Raw genomic sequence first — 20,374 nt, 5'->3', positions numbered from 1 at the left:
GGAGCGGGGGAGGAGCTCCAGACTGCCGGAGGCGATCTGCGAATGCAGGGAGGGAGGGAGGGAGTGATCTCTGCTGCAGGGGAAGCGGAGGAGGGGCTCTCTCTGGCTGTCGGAGCCCCATGTAAGTGGCACCATCCGGCCGGCTGCCCTGTTAGCCACGCGCGCTCTCCATGGGGGGGGAAGTCTGGACATTTACAAATTCCCCCGGACGCTATTTTTAGCTCAAAAAGCCGGACATATCCGGGGGAATCTGGACGAATGGTAACCCTAAACAACACTTTACATTTGTATATCTCCTTTCATTCTGCAAGATCCCAAAGATGACATAAAATGTATGGATGACACAGTATTATTTAGGCTAGTTAGGATAGAGAAAACCATTTGGAACTCTGAAAGGCCCTAACAGAACTATGCACTTGAGAAACATGGTGTCAGATGCAATTCATGTACTGTAGGTATTGCACATTAGAAGGAACCATTTATATTGCTCATGTCTATTGATGGATTCTAAGTAATTCTAGCAACTCAGAAAAAAGACCTTTGGCATCCAGGACAGCTCAAAGAAAATATCTGCGTGACATGCAACAGTGATCCAAAAAGTGAGCTAGATGTTAGGTTGCACTAGGAAAGGGATAGAAATGTTATAGTCTTACTATATAAAATCATGGTATACCCTCACCTTGAATACTGGCATATAGCTACTGTGTTGCTAGGGGCAATAGAAGTATCTAAGTAGATCAAATTATTTAGTTCTGTTCATTCATTTCAAAAAGGATTTAACAGAAACAAAAACGATCCTGAGAAGAGCAATGAAAATATTTTGAGGCCTTGAAATATTTCCTTTTGAGAAAAGGTTAAAAAGTTAGAAATGTAAAATTTAGAGCGGAGACAAATAAGAGGTGAGAAACCGTACCTCATCCAGTGCTCTAAATGCCCCAATAACAATTAGTGGGTGAAACCAGACCATGGCTATGCTCTTGAATGAACTCATACAGGAAAATGATAAAAGACAAGAACACCATATCACCTGTGGGCGAACACCTTTCACAAAGTGATCACTCTATATCTGACCTCTGTCCTCATGATTAAAGGAAACCTATAGAGCGCTTTCAAAAGATGAACCTGGGAGCTTCAATTCATAACTTTTCTAGACACTAATAATCATGGACTGAATAGAGACACTGGATTTATGGTTTATTACAGCAATCTATAACCCAATAACACACCCTCCCATCTCCCTTCCCCTCCCTTCCTATCCCCCTATGACTGGAGGGCTGTTAACCAGCCACTTCAAGTTGAATGGTCCCTTGAAGTATGTGTTAACTACTTGTGCTAAACAATCTGTTCCACCTTATATTTAGCTGTGACACTGAATATGTTTTCCAGACCTGAAGAAGAGCTCTGTGTAAGCTTGAAAGCTTGTTTTTTCAACAACAGAAGTTGGTCCAATAAAAGATATTACAAGAAAATATGTTTCTTCACAATGTATAATTTAACATGTGGCACTCATTGTCACAAGATATTATTAAGGCAAAGAAATCCATAGATCTCAAAGAAGATTTAACATTTATATGAATAATAAGAATATCTACAGTTAAACTTACTAGGATTTAAAAAAGAGGAATAAAAGTCATTGTGCTCAGCCACTAGCTGTATCAGTTAGAAAAAAAAATTCTCTTTGTGAGCCTGTTGTTACATAAGTGTCCATTAAGGTGATTTTACACCTTCCTTAGAAGCATCTTTTTATTGATCACTGTCAGAGATTGGCTATTAGTTTAAATGGACTACTGGCAATGCCTGTCTTATAACCACATAAAATAAATAGACTTCATCTTTTAAAATGTAATCCAGAAGGAACCAAAACAGGAAACTATGGTATGAAGTGTATGTGCTTATTAAGAGCTAGGTCAACCTTGCTGAGATTTAAATCTGTAGTTTCTAGGAGACTAAATATTTCAAGAGCAGTGCTCTTAGACGTAGGGAAAATTGACACATTAGTCAAGTACTGTTATTTCTAGAGTGTGAAGTATTTAGTTTGCAACATTTGTAGTGTTATATTCATCTATTACTCGTATTGCTGTGTGCGTGTGCCTTTTGCAGGGAGAGTAGGGGAACCATGTTGGTTTGTTCCTAATGCTTCAAAAGATGATCTGATGGCAGCCACCTAAAAAGATAAAGGAATAAAAAGAGTGCAAAAATTTAGCAAATGTTCATACACGACTACTTTTATAAGGAATCAGATCATAAGGGGAATTATAACTAGAGCTGTATGGGAGATGGCTTTCCCATTCTGCAAAACTTTTCAAGATTTCAAAATTGCTCCTGTTTCACATTGGGATGAAACCAAATTCTTTTGAAGTTTTTCATGAAAATCTACCAAGACAGACACTAGAATATCCAATAGCCTGGTGTTTGGGGCAGTCACCTATGATGTGGGGGACCCAACTTCATATCTCTGCTCTGCCATTCTCCCATGTCCCAGATGAGTGTCCTCCTGGCCAGGCTATTGGCCTTTCTAGGGTGGGGGGTCTCTGTGGTTTTGATCAGAAATGTCATTCTGGACCTGAGAAACTTTTTCTGATGAAAGTTTAATCAAAACTGGTATGTTGCCACAAAAAGTTTCTGTTTTGATGCATCAACATTTTCTAAGAAAAGTCCTCCCCATCAGTCTAAATATAAGCTGGTTGGAAGTGCCTGGATGTCCTCCTTTCCACTATATAGCAGTCTCTAGGAGTTATTATAAAAGCATGTTCATGGTGGTCTGTCTGGATGAACACCATATACCTGGTTCACCAGTGTGTTACTCCAGTTATATGACGGTAGATGGTTATGATTAAATCAGTGGAGTTACACTAGCATGGAATTAGAGTAATACAGTGGTGAATCAGTCCTCATGTTTTTTAGAGTTATGCAATCCCACCTATTGTGCACGATGCTCCATTTTCCCTCAAATGGCTGGTGATTGCCGTCTGAGTAAGCGAGCATTTTCACAAGCCACAGTGGGATTTCTGTGACAAATTGGATAGCTCCCCTCTAGCTACACATGGGATCTGCCTTCTAATTTAGAAGACAATGAATCTTTCACATGTCCTACTTATAAAAGTCAGTCTCAATCATTTTTCAAGCTTCAAGTACGGTATATAATGCTTGAAAAGAAAAAGTTAGATTTCAAAGGCCTTCTGTAGTTTGCAAGCACTGTGCTTCAGTGTTCAGTTTTTCCCAGTGATTCCAGGATCAAATGATATTTTTAAAAAGTTAGGTACAGTTTTCTATAACTATTATAAAAGTATCCCTTGTAAAATAAGCAAGTGTTCATTAAAGTTAATTCCTATTGAGATTTCCTCCACACCAATAGCATTTTACCGAAAAGCAAGACATTACTGTACAAGGGGACTAAATGTTTCAATCAGAAAGCAGAGACAATTGCAAAGAGAAGTAACCATGTACTGCAGTGCTTAGTAAGCTGTTAGGAAATGAAGTCACTTTCCCTTATTGTAGTGACATGGTTTGAGAGAATCAGTCTGTTCAGAGGCTATCAATGGTGCTGAACTACTGAGTGCAACTGGCGTATTCTGAGCTGGAACTAAATGTTCTTTTGTGTCTAAAAGCTAAACGAGAACTCAGGGACTTAGTGGATAAAATACAGGAACTTTACCGTGAGTACTGCGATTGAAGGCTAATCTACAACCCAAATGACATGGGTTTGCTGCTGTCGTCCCCGGTGACCAACAAATTTGAACAGGCAAGTTTTATAGAGACAGTAAATAGAAGTTAATGGCTGAAAATCTACCCATTGGTACACACACAATTCACAGCGAGGTTAATGGGAGACGTGCGTGTGAGTCTGAGGGCAGAAATTGTAGCCTCCCCATAACTTCTGCAGTGCCTATGAGCACCACTAGCACTTGAAATATGAAGCCTTCCTTTAGTGATGCTAAAAGCATATCAAGTTTGTTTCTGGTGCAAGGGATTCAGCGTCTATCAAAACCAAGAGTTGAAGAGATTTTAAAGTTGGGTTTTTAATTTATTTGTGAGAAATATGCTAGCTACAGTTATGCTTGTTTCAAGAAATCACAAAGTTGTATGTGCATGGTCTGATGTAGGCACTCTTTAGTGTTTAATAAGTCATTACATTTGGTGGATGAGACCACATTAACTTGTGTATGGTCAGTGAGCCCTCTCCGAAACCTGCTGTACCTCAATAATTCAGCACAGTATGTCTTATTTATGTACAGGTATTCTAGGATAGGGTGAAACCGAGTAAATTTTTATCTTGAGAAAAGAGATCTTTCTTTCTCAGGGAAGCATGCAGATCACTTTTGAACATGTAGCCTGATACAGAGAATTTCAGCTTCATCACAACTAGTCTTTAAATGCAATGTATACAGATTTTATCTCTTCTAATAGATAATCTCTGTATATAGTATTAAATATATTAACTCTAGTGGGATTCATTTGCACAATTTCTTATAGATTCTTTCAGAAATAACTTTTAAAATGCAATCTTTTTCATGCTGCCATATTTTTGCCTTGTTTTGCCTTGCAAAGTCAATCTTTCACTACTCTAAATTATGAGAAGTCAGCCTCTGGTGTGGAAAGCATTTCTTCTGGGGAAAGAATTTCTTTCATTTAGATGTGGGACTTGGCACTTCCTCTTTCAGTGTAAAAGCATTGTTATTTTTCTTGAATGGAAGAAACATTCACAAAACAAAAATTGCAAGCCAACTGAGATTTCTGACCAGATGGAAATGGCACAGATTTCCTGTTTGTGTTATTTCTTGCCATAAGCATTAAGTAAAGGTCAGATCATGCAGTATAATTGTCACCAGGAGTTTCTTTGCTTGTGTGGAAAGCAAAAATTTTACCTCATCATTCCTTCCAGGTAATATTATTTTGTTTTGTTTTTATCGCAGCTTAATACTAACAGGGAAATTTAACAGCTAAAATTTCCTGACAAACTTTGACATAAACAGTAAAATTACTATATAGTAAATCGCAGTTTGTGCAAACTTCACCAGGTTTCCTGTTGAATTCAGAACTGAGGATCTTTCATTTTTACAGGGCGTAAAAGAAATTAAAACCAAATTGTCAATATTTTTACATCTTTCGCAGAGGCTGAGCATCGTGGTATTTTCATTTTTAGCCGTAAAACATATGTGGTTCTTTATTGTAGAGGGTAAATTCTCTAGTGTGAGCTATAGATACATTTTTTTCACAGTAATTGATCGTGGTGAGTGATGTGTTCCTGGTTTCAATTTTTCAGACTTCAGCAGTAACACAGCGGATAAGTCCCTGCTCCACGCTGACCAGCAGCACTGCCTCACCACCAGCCAGTAGTCCCTGCTCCACCCTCCCTCCAGTCAGTACAAATGTTACAGCCAAGGATTGCAACTATGGGGCTGTTACCAGCCCTACATCCACTCTGGAAAGCAGAGATAGTGGTATCATAGGTGAGTAGTGTTCTCTCTCTCTCTCTCTCTCTCTCTTTCCCCCCTCCCCTACCCCCAAATACTAACCTAAGCAATGATTCTGTGTATTTGTTTAGCAGGTGCTGCTTGAGAGTAAGTTTTTGGGTCTGTCTTTCTGCTATTAAACAGGACATGTTAGCATGATTCAGATTTATACCATTTAAGTGGGTGGGAAGGATTGTTTCTTTTTCGAGTGCTGGTCCCTATTTGTATTCCACACGTAGGTATGCATGCACCTAAGAGTGGAAAATCTTGCAAGTAGCGTCCATTGTTCTGTGCCTGCGCCCTGGATCTCCTTGTGTTCAGCACCACTGGTGTATGGGGATGTGCGGACTGACCGACTCTCCAGTTCCTTCTTACCACTAAATGGCCTGAGTCAGAATTCTCTGAAGCTAGCCTTGCATTGTCTTCGACTCTGTCAGTATAACTGTATATAGTTTATTGGTGTTGTATAGTGTTTTATAATATTTTATTCAATTAGTGTAGCTTAGTTTTTCCCACCCTGGGGACCCATCCCCCCCTTTCGGGAATAGGACCGTGTCCAGAATTCCAGGATTTAAAAACTGCATCTGTTGTCCTCACTCCTTCTCGATCAGCGACATCACCAGCACTGCCTTGGCAAGGCGCATATCTCCACCAAGTGCTGTATGTGTCACTCTTTCCCACCCCGGACCTGAGAGGGATGAAAGCTCTGACTGAGGAAGCACCTCACAGAGAAAGCCTTCAGACCCCAATCAGATCCAGGCTTGGGAGACCCTCCTGTACACTGGTTTCAGTTCTCGAGCAGCAAGAGCTCTGGAGCAGAGGCTAGAGCAGATGCCTCTAATGACCCGTTGTTTCAGGCTTCCTGTGCGTGTAAGGGACACTCTCAGAGATATACAATCCTCTAAGCTTGCTTCCAGGAAAAGGGATCCCTCCCCAATTCCTTCCAAGTCAGGTGAGTTTTCACATGCAGATCTGAAGGACTTAGGTCTGCCCAAGCCTCCCAACCAGCAATGGAAAGCACACAGGAGCAAAGCTCCAACAGTACTGGCTCTGGTACCGACATTGGTTGCCTCTAGCAAGGCAAAGGACCAACATCTGCCAGTATCAAACGAGCTCTAGCTGGGACACTGTCTCTGTCAGCACTGGTCAGGATCCACCAACCACTGAGTCTGTTGTGGCACTGGATCCGGTGGAACCAACACCTAGGACCCTTCATTCTGCAGCACGGACTCAGACATACACTACCCTAGAGGATATCTTCTCCTCCTGTACTTACGTAATGCCTTTCACCAGGCTGCATCTCTACTGTCTGCAAGCCTCGCTCGCTCTAGTCAGTATATACGCCAATCAGTCACAACATGAACACCGTAGTTGTACAACAACTAGTAATGGGTGAAACATAATAGATAGTGACAATCCCCATTAATGTTAGGGCTTCACTCACCTGCTGGACAAACCCAGAACACAAGTGCATTGGAGTCTCTTTCCGACCTTCCAACCCCAACATCCCTCATAGACTGGGAAGCTCACATAGGTGGTTACAAGGTACGTGGACACCTCGGGAGGCCAGGATGCATATTAATCTCCTGGAACTAAGATACGTTCCTCCCACTCATACATTCCTGACATGTACAGATAACATCAGACAACATGATGTCCAACTTCTGCAGAAACAAATGAGGGGCAAAATCCCTTACACTGTGCATAGAGGCAGTTGACTTACAGAACTGGTGTGTCAGGAACCACATCACAGTTTCTGAGACGTACTTCCCAGAGCCTCAGAACTCATTGGCAGACAACCTCAGCAGGCATTTTGCCACTGATCACGAGCCGGAGTTACACAATTCAGTGATGAACATCTTCATGCAGTGGGGAATGCATCTTGGGACCTGTTTGCCTCCCAGATTGACAAGAAATTCAAGGTATATTGATTCAAAGCAGCTCAAGGTTTGTACTCCAGGGGCATTGGTGCAACTGTCGTGGACAGGCAACGTAACGTATGGGTTCCCTCCCATCCCACTATTATCCCAGGTTCTACGGAACATTTGTCACAACAAAGCATGAGTCATTCTCAGCTCACCCAGTTGGCCCAGAGATTTCTGGTTTCCAGACCACCTATGAATGTCAATCCATCAGCACTCAGTCTTTCCCAGATCTGCTGGCTCACGAGAACTGCAGGATCAGAAATCCCAACCTGGACTCACTTCATCTCATGGCTTGGCATTTGGATTGGTGTCAGACCTAGAGTGTTCATGTTTGGAGACCTAACAGTTCAAACTGTTCATAATCACAGCAGGAAAGATTCTACCAGAAAATGTTTAGAGCCCGGCACGGATACAAAAATGTGGATCCGCATCCTCCGGAATCAACCCGCGATCCAACTAGCCATCTTTTACTTGTATCCGCATCCACACCCAGCAGCAAGCTGTCTCACAAGGGCTAGCGACGGGGTGTGGGGGAAGGGAGTGAGTGGGGGGCAGGGTCTTGCAGGGAAGCAGCAGTGCGAGGGTGGGGACTGGGGGTAAGGGGCAGTGTAGGGGTGGGGTCTTGAGGGGAGGGCAGGGGGAAGGGGTTTCGCATTGCGTGCTGCTCCTGGAGGCTCACAAGCAATGGCAGATGGCAGCGGCAGTGCGTGATGCATGACAGTGGGACGGAGGGGTGGGGCGCTGGGGCCCCGCCTGCTCCAATCCCCGTGGCCGGGCCCTGCTGCCCAGGAGCTGGCGGGCCGGGAGCACGGACAGTGCTGCTGGGCCAGGCCATGGTGGGAGCGCTGGCGCTGCCCGAGGGGCCCGAGCTGCTGGACCGGGAGCGGCATGGTGAGCCAGTGCTGGCCAGCCCTGACTCTGACCTACCCCTAGCTGCTGGCCACCGGCCCTGAGTGTGTTGTGCTCCCCAGGCTGCCGCCACTGGTGAGTAAAGTCCTGTGCAGTTGTATCTGCATCCAATCCACTATCCGCAAAAATGGTCCGTGGATATCCGCAGATTTGCAGGGCTCTAAAAATGTTATCTAGCCAAATGGAGGCAGTTCTCTATCTGGGCACAACAGAACCTGTGTCATTAAGAAGGATGTTGGTCAATTGTAGAGAGAGACTCCAAGAGCTCAATCTATTTAACTTAACAAAGAGAAGGATAAGGGGTGATTTGATTATAAACTTTATCTACATGGGGAACAAATATTTAATAATGGGGTCTTCAGTGTAGCAGAGAAAGATGTAACATGATCCAATGGTTGGAAATTGAAGCTAGACAAATTGAGACTGGAAATAAGATGTACATTTTTGACAGTGAGGGTAATTAATCATTAGAACATTTTACCAAGGATTGTCGTGGATTCTCCGTCACTGACAATTTTTAAATCAAGATGTAATATTTTTCTAAAAGATCTGTTCTTGGAATTATTTTGAGGAAGTTCTATGGCCTGTGTTATGATCACAATGATCCATTCTGCCCTTGGAATCTACCTCCTCATTTTCAAGACACTGGGTCTTTCTCTTAGCTTGCTGTGGGTCTGCCTATCAGCAATTAGTGCACTCCATTCTCAATAGTTAGCTATTCTATATTTCATAAAGAGAAAGTATTGCTATCTGTTGCTATAGCAGAGTGAGCAGGGGACAAGTGATATCTTCTCTGAGACTCTCTAAGCGGATTTCTAACTGTATCCTCCTTTCCAATCAGTTGGGGCATTTCCCTTCTCCAAATGGGTTAAGAACCTATTCCACTAGAGCACAGGTGAGCTCAGAAGCATCTCTTTGAGTCGTGCCTATGCTGGACATTTGTAAGGCAGCAACCTAGAATTCCATCCACACCTTCATGAAGCCTTTTGCTTTGGTCCAAGCCTCTTCTGCTGGCACAGCCCTTGGAATTGTAGTATCACAGACATCTATACCATCTGCATCCTTGTACCTCCCTCCTGTTTCAGTACTGCTTGACTGTCACCCGTATGTGTAATACACACAGAGATAAGCACTTGAAGAAGATCCAGGGAGCAGGTGTAGAGAAGCGAACACTACTTGTAAGATTTTTCCAGTTTCTGGCACACACAACGCATGTGAGTTATTGTGCTAATTTGGTAGCATAGCAGGCTTGGGCGTCCAATAAGGATGTGAAGAAGGTAAAGATGGTAGGTTTGGTGCCAGACAGTAGCCTCCCACTTAGGAGACGAGTCCAGGTCCTCCTAGTTAACATGAGTAAGTTTAGATAAGTGAACAAAAAACAAATCCTGTTTTTCTGTCCCTTTCTTCCCTCACTGGCAGTTGCTCTATGGCCATCATTACAAGCGAACTGTCACTGTCCTAGGACCCCGGGCACATTTTCAAGGTGCAGATCTTCTGTTTGGCATCCCCTCCTCAGAGGTGCAGCCACCTGCCCATTCCTTAGACACCAGTCCCCCGTCTGCCCCATAGCTTAAACACACCATCTCCCAGAACTCCAGTTTTGCGTTTTTTTTGAGCCCACAGTTTGTCTCCTCAAGGGGCACATGAATAGTGTAATACATATAACACAGAGAGAGACTTTGCACTGGATTCTAAAACCACTGCTATTTGCTTAGTTGCACAAGAAAGACACAGATCGACACAAAAATAATAAACCCTACATGCATTTCCTTGCCTCTGTTTCCTTATCACTCCAGTGCACTCTTTGGGCTGGGGTCAGAGTTATCTGGGGCTGTCCCGAGTCCTGCTGTAGCGCATCGCTTATGTTCTGAAACATGGTACCTTCTCTGGTTGTGACCAGTCTGCAGTTAAACAGGATACTCACCTCTGTCCCCACTATGAAAGTAAACCGTCTGTGAGCCTCTCTAGTTTATATCTTCCACCACCAATACCTCTGTCTCTTTGTCCTACTGATAACCACTGAATAGACAGTGGTTGAGTTCTAACGACCCACCATTCTCCCTGGTACTAAATGCTTAAAGGCTTCTCAGCAATAGTGAACACAGAGACAGACATTTGTGATTCAGCAATTGCCATAGTAACAACTGCATAATATCAACCAGAATCCATATGTTGTACAGAGCTTCCTCAAATCATCACAGTTGCATTAACCTTCCTAACCTAGCAGTGTTGCGTCTCATATTTTAGAGGAATTATGAGAATTGCCTTGGGGCAGAGGTGTTCTGGTTTCATAAGCCCACCTCTTTTCCTCCCAACAACAGCCTGAGCCTTCCCATGAGACAACTGCTTCTCTCACCTTAAATCCTCTTTCTGTTTTAAAAGGAAATAGTTTATATTCAGTGTGTCCAGCCCCAGTGTTTGGCCACTGCAAGGACAATATTAGCAAGGGGACGGTACCTTGGACTGCAGAGTTTGCATACCCCATGGCTGATTCTCTGTGCCCCATACCTGTGACTTTTCTGAACCTTTAGAAGAGCAAGCTTCCACTTGTGCTCCCAAAAGTCTGTCTAGTTTTCTTTAGCTCAACCATTGGCAAGACTTGCCTCAGTGAAGAACCAGGATGACTTTAACACAAAATTGCGTGGTTGCGTCCCTTGCGTGTATCTGTCTAGCAGATTTTTAGTGACTGTTTCATTAGAGCCCTCTGCATATTGCAATACATGTTTAGGTGGGAGAATTTAGAATACAAATGTGTATATTTTATTTCAACTCAACACCTGCAAAGATGCAGTTGGAGGAAAAAGAATTTCTATGTAAAATCGGATGGGATGTTTCTAGCTCAGTAGCTCTTTGTCATGTTTCAAATATTGTATATTCTTCCTGCTAAGGGAATTATTTTCCCTTTCAACCATCTATATATTAAAAAACAGGATCATAATTTAAGAAAGTTAGTTTTTCTAGTCATTGGTGTTTTGCATAACTGGTCAGGAAACCTGAGTTTAATTTCAGCTCTTCCACTTCCCAGAACCGTTGTTTGTATTACTTTTGCTTGCACATTCTTGTAATGAAAATTTAAAAAGTACTCTGAGTGATATATCACTGTGGGTTATTGAACTCTATATGGAGTTACTGCACAATCACATGTAGTTATCTATTCCCAGTGCTTGATAGTCAGAATCTCAGTCTGTCCAATTGCAACATCCCTATGAAGTATTGTGCTGGGGGATCACGGAGTGTCCTAGTCCATTATCAGACCTGTCAATTAGGACCAGGATTTGAGCACTCAAGGAATTAGAAGGCAGTGGAGCTTGCAAAGCACCAGTGTGGTGTGTTTTCATCAATCTTTGTTGCAAGCGATGTGTGCTTCTATGTGCTATGTCATTTTCATTGTCTGTAGTGGTTCCATCCATCCCCAGATGAGAGTGAGTTGCAAAATCCAACCTGAAGGTGATGAAATTGCACATTGCCACAGGTAGAGCTGTTCATCTCAGAGGAATAGGTGAAGTCTTCTGGTCAAGTGAAGGTGTTTCTCACCACTGTGGCAATCTGTATGTAGTTGAGTAGAGCAGTGTAGAGTAGTGAGGCATCTAAAATGATCCTAATATGTCACATCACCTTGATGATCTGTGAGTTGATGCCCTTAGTCATTGATGAGGCTAATACGTTGGAGAGTTGAGCAAAGTTTTTTCCATCGCCTACCAACAAGACTTCTGTTTTTCATGGGTTGACTTTGAGTCAACTGTTTTTCATAGAGCAGGCTGCAATAATGGGATTTTTCCCACACAAAAAAAAGTTGTAGGAAAAATCCCCTTAAGAAATTTTTCTGGCAGGAAATTCCAGTTTTCCCATGGAAAATTTTGACAACTGTGGGAAAGCAGTAAAAAAAGTGGAAGGGGAACACCTTAAAAAGTGAAGGTGTCACTTTCTCTCTTCAAGTAACACTTTCAACCCTTTGTTACTATTTTCTGACCAACAAAATTTGTACAAAATGTGGGGAAATGGGCTTTTCCCTACTTTTTCATCTTTTCCAAATAATAATTATTAAATATTTAGCAGGAAATTTTGAACAAGGTCTGATTTTTCCATACATCTGCTATTTTCTCCCAGGCAAAGGACATTTTGGGAATTGATGTTTTTTCATTAGCATATTGGTGAGACCTGAGTCCGTGATGTCTCATAATCACTCTGAGAGGCGTAGTCTACATGACTAACAGTACTCTGGAATTATCTTTAGTACAGAATGTAGTGGATAGAATGCTCTGCAGACAGGAATCAATCCGCTCCTCACCCAGATCAATCTGTTCACTGCTGCAGAGATCCCCGCATGTCAAAAGGTTTTTGGTCCAAGTGGCTCCACATGCTACTTCAAGAGTGTAAATCTGGAAAGTTAACGTATTGAGAGAATTCCTTTTACAAGTTAATCATATCCTTCTTCACCTTTATTCGTGCTTGGAAAAGACCTACATATTTCCCTAGAGGTCATGCAGTTCTTGAGTTTTAGTCCCTCCTCTGATTCCTAAATTGGTGAATAGATCTATTATCTTATCTCTGCCCTGCCTCAGGCCGGTATATTATTTATATAATATTTATGGAAGACTCTAGATTATTTCCCTGTTATCACATTGTCATATATGATTCTTGTAAAATCTCTTCATCTCAATGCCTTGATGTGTTGGTTTCAAATGAAACAAGGTGATACAGTCATGAGGACATTATTGGCATTCCATTACTTCTTAATAATGCCACTAACATGCATGACCATCGTATCTCATACTTACACAAAATACAGTGGTTCCGAAATGATGTTCCAGAGAGTGGCTGGTCACGTGTTACTTGCTAATCTTTCTTGTTTCCAGCTGCTAAATCACATTAAAGACATCTAACCACAGAATCAATACTTGCCTAATGTTACTTTTTCACATAAACACATGATGTAGATGCCTTCGGGAGGTTCTCTTTGTGATCACAAATTGGGGGATGAGCAATTGACAGGATAATATGTATTTCTATTAAGATATGGTCCACACTATGTCAAAGGTCATTACTGAGAATCTGGCTTAAGCCAACAAAGCCCAAGAAATACACCTCTACCCCAATATAATGCTGTCCTCGGGAGCCAAAAAATCTTACCGCGTTCTAGGTGAAACTGCATTGTATCGAACTTGCTTTGATCCGCCGGAGCGCGCAGCCCCGCCCCCCTGGAGCGCTGCTTTACCATGTTATATCCGAATTCGTGTTATATCGGGTTGCATTATATTGGGGTAGAGGTGTACATAATCTTGTTATAGTTAGTATGGTAACACCCATTCTTTCATGTCCTCTGTGTATATTGTGATAGACCCAGACTAGTTGGGAACAGCAGAGTAGCAGAAGGGAGATATACTGGTAACTGGATAAGTCGTTTTCTGTTCCCTGAGTGACCAGAGCAGGGGCTGCTCCGGGCTAATAGACCACCTGACTCCAATTAACCTGCTAAGAGTCAGGTGAGGCAGTTAAGCACCTGACTCTAATTAAGGCCCCTCTGATGCTATAAAAGGGCTCGCTCCAGTCAAGCCAGGGGGAGCCAGGGAGCCAGAGGAGAGGAAGTGTATGTGAGGAACTGGGAGCAAGAGGTGTGCAAGAAGCTGAGAGTGAGTAGGCGTGCTGCTGGAGGACTGAGAAGTACAAGCGTTATCAGACATCAGGAGGAAGGTCCGGTAGTGAGGACAAATAAGGTGTTGGAAGGAGGCCATGGGGAAGTAGCCCAGGGAGTTGTAGGTGTCGTGCAACTGTACCAGGAGGCACTATAGACAGCTGCAGTCCACAGGGCCCTGAGCAGGAACCCGGAGTAGAGGGCGGGCACGGGTTCCCCCCATACCTCCCAACTCCTGATCAAACACAGGAGGAATTGACCTGGACTATAGCTTCTACCAGAGGAGAAGGTCTCGACTGTTTCCTGACCCACAGGGTGAATCTGTGAAGAGAGCAAATCCGCCAATAAGCGCAGGACCCACCAAGGTAGAGGAGGAACTTTGTCACAATATATATCTTCTTACTGTATTTTCCACTGCATGCATCCGATGAAGTGGGTTTTAGCCCACGAAAGCTTATGCTCAAATAAATGTGTTAGTCTCTACGGTGCCACAAGTACTCCTGTTCTTTTTAATCAAGGCTGCAACTTTTTGTTGTGCTTAGCTATTATTATATGGTGTAAGGAAATCTGTACGGTCTCATACTTTCTCTCACCATAAAATGTCTAGGGGTCTCTTAAAAGGCATGTTATCCATGTGCTTTGATGGTCTCTGTGGCCCCAGTTGTCAAACTTAAAGCGACACATTTTCATTTTAGGCACCTAAATATCTGATTTTAGGCACCTATGTAAGGAGCCTAAGTAGGAACTGAGGTGCCTAAATCAGCACTTGAGTGCATAAAATGGAACTTAGGTACCTAAGTAGGGATGTAAATGCCTAATTTTAAGTACTTATGTTTATAAATTGGGCCACATGTAACTATTTGTTCCACCCGTGCTCTTTAAGTTCAGTCCTGTCTGCTTTCCTTGTTTACTCCTTAATTCCACATTTTTTAGATTGTGCTCCTCAGGTTTTACATCTAATCAGTGTGAATAAATGACCATCTCATGCTTACTGAGCCCCTGAATAAATTGTATTGCTTGCATTAGAGTAGGTTACTTTGAAGTCTTATGTTCTCCAGAAAATAGAAGGTTCAGTCTGTTTAGCCTTTCAGTATAATGAATATTCTTTAAACTCGGAATCCTCCCAGTTCCAGCCCTCTGCACCTTTTCCAGGACATATCTGTTCATCTGTTCCTCTAAATATCTGTTTCGAAAATGGAAATCCCTAATCTTTTCGTGTAGATGAGTATTGGTGACGAGCCTTGTATGGTAATAATATCACACTTACTGGGAAAGGGTCCAGTCCCACACTTCATATGAAGGGAAATAGCCTATTGATTTTCAACCCACCTCCTCCCATTCAGTGGGCAGTTTATCTAAGTGAGATGTAGGTTGACGTAGTAGAACCTCAGAGTTCTGAACTCCTTGGGAATGGAGGTTGCTTGTAACTCTGAACAAAATGTTATGGTGTTTGTTTCAAACGTTTACAACTGAACATTGACTTAATACAGCTTTGAAACTTTACTGGGCAGAAGCAAAATGCTGATTTTAACTATCTTAATTTAAATGAAACAAGGACAGAAACCGTTTCCTTACGTTGTCAAATCTTTTTTTTAACTTTCCCTTTTTTTTCTAGTAGTTTACATTTAACGCAGTACTGTATCTGTGTGTGGGGTTTTTTGGTTTGTTTTTGTTTTTGGTCTCTGCTGCTGCCTGATTTCATATTTCCAGTTCCAAATGAGGCATGTGGTTGAATGGTCAGTTCATAACTCTGTTTTTTGTAACTCTGAGGTTCTACTGTACCTCAAAATTGTATTATGTCCTTTATTGCTATATCCCAGCTTAGATTTTTACTACAACTGTTAATTAGGATGATGGCATAAACAACTTTTAATTAGCTAAAATATTGAGCATATCTGGGTAAAGACAACATTTCAATCTTAATTTTGAATTTTCCTGGCTTCTGTCAGTTTAAACTAGCTTATTAGTGTTTGTACATAGTTATTTTCTGGAGCTGTTTTTTCTTTCTTTCAGAGTTGTTATAGTTTCTTATATGAATGGATATTTGGAGTCTCTTAAAAAACGCCAACAGATTTAGACGCTGATAGACCATAACAATTATGCATCTGTCTTTCATAGCAGCTAAGCCCGTGTAATAAACTTTCTCATTATTTTATTACAAAAGTACAACCTATGATGTAACCATTTTTCTAAATAGCAACTTGATTCTTTTCTTCTAAAAGCCTCAGTGTCACTAGTCCATATTGTATGTTAATGACTTTCAGAATTTTTATTTAAAAAATACCTTGAGTGTGTTCTATGATGGACAGTGTTGTTGTAGTTGTGCTGGTCCCAGGATATTAGGGAGACGAGGTGGGTGAGGTAACGTGTTATTGGACCAACTTCTGTTGGTGATTGAGCACAAAAAAGCTTGTCTCTTTCGCCATCGTTAAGTACAGCCACAATTGAGAGAAAGAACTCCGTCCTGCAGTTGTAGGAAAAATGTCAGAGAAAGATTTATTTTTTCTGCTATCATAGGATGCCCAATTTTATTTCAGTTGCTTTTCTTATAGTAGCACCAAAACCCCAATAAACACAAAAATGAAGTTGTAAAGGAAAGGGGGGATTAGGGGCAGGAGGGAGAGAGGAGAATGCCAAAACCAGAGAGAGGAGCAGGCAATCTTTTTCTCCTGTGAGCCACTAACCCTTTTTCATGAAGCGACAGAGTAGCTGGTGAAAATGTTGACCTAATTTTAACCCCTGACTAGTTTCCAGGGGTTTTTTCGGCTCTCACAATATAAAAGCAGCCAACTGTTAATGTTCAAAGACTGCTACTGAAGAAAATCTGGTAACAGAATCATGTACTTTTGAAATCTCGTACATCACATTCCAACAAGAAACAGTCTTTTAAGGCTCAGCTACTAACACCTTAACTACGATAAAACACAGAGAGATTTCCCAACTATCTTATGCAAGACTACAAAATAAAATATAAATCTTCTCTAATGGAATACAAAGCATATCAATTTGGTAGCAGTCTGCTAGAGACATAGCATGTTTCAAGTCAGTGTTTCCCTAAATATTTTTTAAAACTACCATTTTGTGTTTTGTCTCTTTCTGGGAAAAGTGACATTTGTGGCTGTGCTGTATAAACAATCAGCTGTTGTGTGTGTGTTTCTTCCTTAAAGTAAGGCTCTGTGGTGATCTACAGTTTATTCCCTGTTTAGTTATTCAGTTTTCTTGAGTGAGATTTTGGTAAATCAGGTAGAAGAAAAGCATATGGCACTGAAATAGCTTGAAAAAAAGCCCGTGAACTGTGCACATCTCTTGCAGTGCTGCAGCAATAGGGTGGATCTGTCTAATACCACGTAGGCAGTTGTCTCCTCTTAAATTTTGCAAGCTTTTAAATGAAGAGCTCGAACACTAAGCGAAGGGTCCTCATTCCAAAAGTTACTCTGGTGTAGCAGCTTTCATGCTTGCTGTTCTTCGTTTTGTCCTCTAGACTTCTTTATATCTAGTTGCATGTTGCTACAGATAAAAATAGCTTTGATAATGAATTCATCTAGAGTGTGTGCTAAACAGGATAGATGATACAGACAAGCTGGGTCTGTTTGGGAATAACTAAATATCTTAAGGACTAAAGAGACACTAAAACGACACTTCAGGATAAAGCCAGATTAAATATTTTTGTTGTTTTAGAACTAAAAAAACCTTGAATAATTCTAGTTTGGTGATCAGTATTTGTTAATGGTCAATAAATTTCCTAGAACTGCACAATTAAATCCTTTTGAGCACCTCGATAAAGGACCACCATAAAGGAAACCGGTAGATGTGAAGGATCTAATTTTGAAGAATGCTGGGCTTTTGTACATTACAGCATCTGATTGTTGAAAGTGATGGCAGTGGTAGTTGTTAGAGAAAAAAGGACAATATCTATCAGGTTATCTAATCAGGCGTGAGGGGAAAAAATCAGTGGGGTCATGGATTTGCTATCAAGTTAAATACAACACATATCACTTGAGGATACTGACTCCATTAAAAAGCACAGATTTAGTGGAAAGAAAACTGCATTTAATTTGTGTGTATTTATGGCATCATTTGTGGGAACTGTCAGGGTTGAGAGGTCTAAACAATCTATCATAAAACAAAAATGATTATTAATAAAATGTGTATAGTACTGTACAATTACAAAATGCTTTTCAAACATAGATTAAGACACCATTCCTCCTACGAAGAGCTTGTTAGTCCAAGGGCCAGTTTCTGCCTCTTTCTAACATTGAGTAATGCCCTACTCCATATGTAGTTCCATTGAAGTCAGTGGGACTGTTTATGGAGTGAGGTATTACTCAACATGAGTTAGGATGGCAGAATCTGGTCCTTAATAAAACAAATAGGTCAACAGATCAGAATAGAGAAATTGAGTGAGGGGATTATTAATAAGGAGAAGGGAAGAAGGAACACTTGAAGAGCAGGGCTGGCGGAAGAGGGGAAGGGCATGTGGCATATGAGGATGGGGAGATTATTCCAGGCATACAGCATGATAAAAGGAACAAAGATGAGTGGGGAAAGAATCTGAATGAAGCAGTAAATTGAGTGGACTGGGCAGAAAGTTGCAAGAGGAAGAAGTAGTGATGCCAGCTCATGATTTTATCCTGAATATTGCAATGTTTGATGTTTTCCTTAAAGTCCCAGCTGTTGGGGAACGTGATTAGATGAGAATCTCAGCTTTCAAAATGAAAGGTCAATTTCTAGCCTTCCTGGTTGCAGAGAAACACTTGATATCATGACCCAAGTTGTACTCTAAAAACCCCAAAACCAAAGGGCAAATAAAAATCAGTCACATTTATTTTTGAAAATCTTGTGGTTTTTTAGACAATCTCATTATTTTAGTGGACGTGACTCATGATTTTGGGGTTGACATTTCTGAAGGAGGAAGAAATTAGCAGAATTATTGATGGTACAGGGACAAGTAATGCCTTTGATGCAGAGAACAAATCAGGAGAGTGATGCGGTTAAATCACAGAGAGAAAATTATATTTGTCTAAATGACCTCAGTAGCTGTGGTCATCCTTCTAAAACCCAAAATTCTCAGCCTCCCGTAATAAACATAGGGTGTGGAGTCAGGTAGAGAGAGTAGAAAAATAGCACCTGGGACTTGTACACCTCTACAAATGCAACAAACTCTGTGTCCTGGATAATTTGATGATGAATCACTACTGAAGATTTTAACTCTGAAATAACCCTTGGATTAGATATTTTTTTATTAAGGACATGTTTAAATAATATTTTATAGGATATTTAACTTTTCTTGATTGATCCTGTAAGAGGGCGCATCTTCGCTGCTGTCTTCTTGCCCTGCAGAAATTGTGCAGACTCCATTAGTTGTGCAGTCACAGTGCCTTTTATTTTGAGTTCCCTCCCCCAATACCACCACAGTCCCTTGAAACAGTCTATTTACAATATATTCTGTGCTTTTGGCCCTCTCATCAGGAACTGAGGTCTCCCTTCTCTGAGGCCTTTGTGTGAATGGACTCAACTAGCCCTGTTCCCCCATCCCTCCTGGCACTTCCTTCCTCTTTATCAGATTTGGGCTGATGGGCTAATTTGCTCTGTATCCCATTCAGCCCACGAGCTGATTATCTGGTTACCTCAGTCAGCTTTCTCTGGGAGACTAATTGGTGTCAGAGTGCAGGCTCACCTGTTCACTCTGAGCCTGCACTCTGTCACAGATCCCCTTTAATTGCCATTCGTATTACTGACTCCTGCTTGAGGTCTGGGTTCTTGGTACTAGATTTGTTTAAAATATATAATAATAGACATGACAAAATATGCTTAAACTATATATTTGCTTCTGCACATGATAAACTCAAGTAGAAAGTAAGGACTGTTTTATCTCATTGCCATGGTATATGCAGCAAGTAATCTATGATACGAGCATAGGCGTGTCTTTCGATGCCGTAGTGCTATGCTGTTATATCCAGGCCTTACATTTCCAGTCTCAATCTCAAGCATGAATCCCTGCTGTCTTTGATGCATTAAATTCATTCTGCTCATCTGCTGATTCATTAGGGAATTTAAAATGTAGAGCAGAAAGGGTCAGGATGATGCCACTATCAAGGTATTTTCCATAATATTTCAAAACCCTTTGTGTACTTGCTGCCATTTATAATATTGCCTTGAGGCTTGAAACTGGTTTACTTGTTTCATGTTTCTCTGTCACACACAGACTTTCTCTCTCTCTCTCAGGACAGGATTGCTTATTTGTATTAGGCCACAAACCTTTGATTTCATTTTAACAACATGACCATTACATCACTTGTTTTAGGGGAAATTAAGCACACAGAGAATTATGGGAACTTTTAACTCCCTCCCTTGACTAGTGTTGGTTTAAAGGCTCTGTTCTGGAGAAAGAAGCCTTTGCGTTTCTTGTCCTGTGACAGCTCCACAAGGTTGTATGCTGCATTGCTGTGGAGGCC

General features: G+C 41.5%; 1 protein-coding gene across 1 annotated transcript in view; it reads left to right on the top strand.

Annotated features, from left to right (window-relative positions):
- Positions 1–20,374, top strand: part of TANC2 (tetratricopeptide repeat, ankyrin repeat and coiled-coil containing 2) — a 585,366-nt gene that overhangs the window by 422,112 nt on the left and 142,880 nt on the right. The window contains exon 8 of the mRNA XM_024201203.2: positions 5,264–5,450. Coding sequence (XP_024056971.2) covers positions 5,264–5,450 — 187 coding nt within the window. The remainder of the gene's footprint in view (positions 1–5,263; positions 5,451–20,374) is intronic.

The sequence above is a fragment of the Terrapene carolina genome, unplaced genomic scaffold (genome assembly GCF_002925995.2).
Source record: "Terrapene carolina triunguis isolate 2854851 unplaced genomic scaffold, T_m_triunguis-2.0 Scaffold193, whole genome shotgun sequence".
NCBI classification, from domain to species: domain Eukaryota; kingdom Metazoa; phylum Chordata; order Testudines; family Emydidae; genus Terrapene; species Terrapene triunguis.
This window is presented reverse-complemented; position numbering and strand designations above follow the sequence as displayed.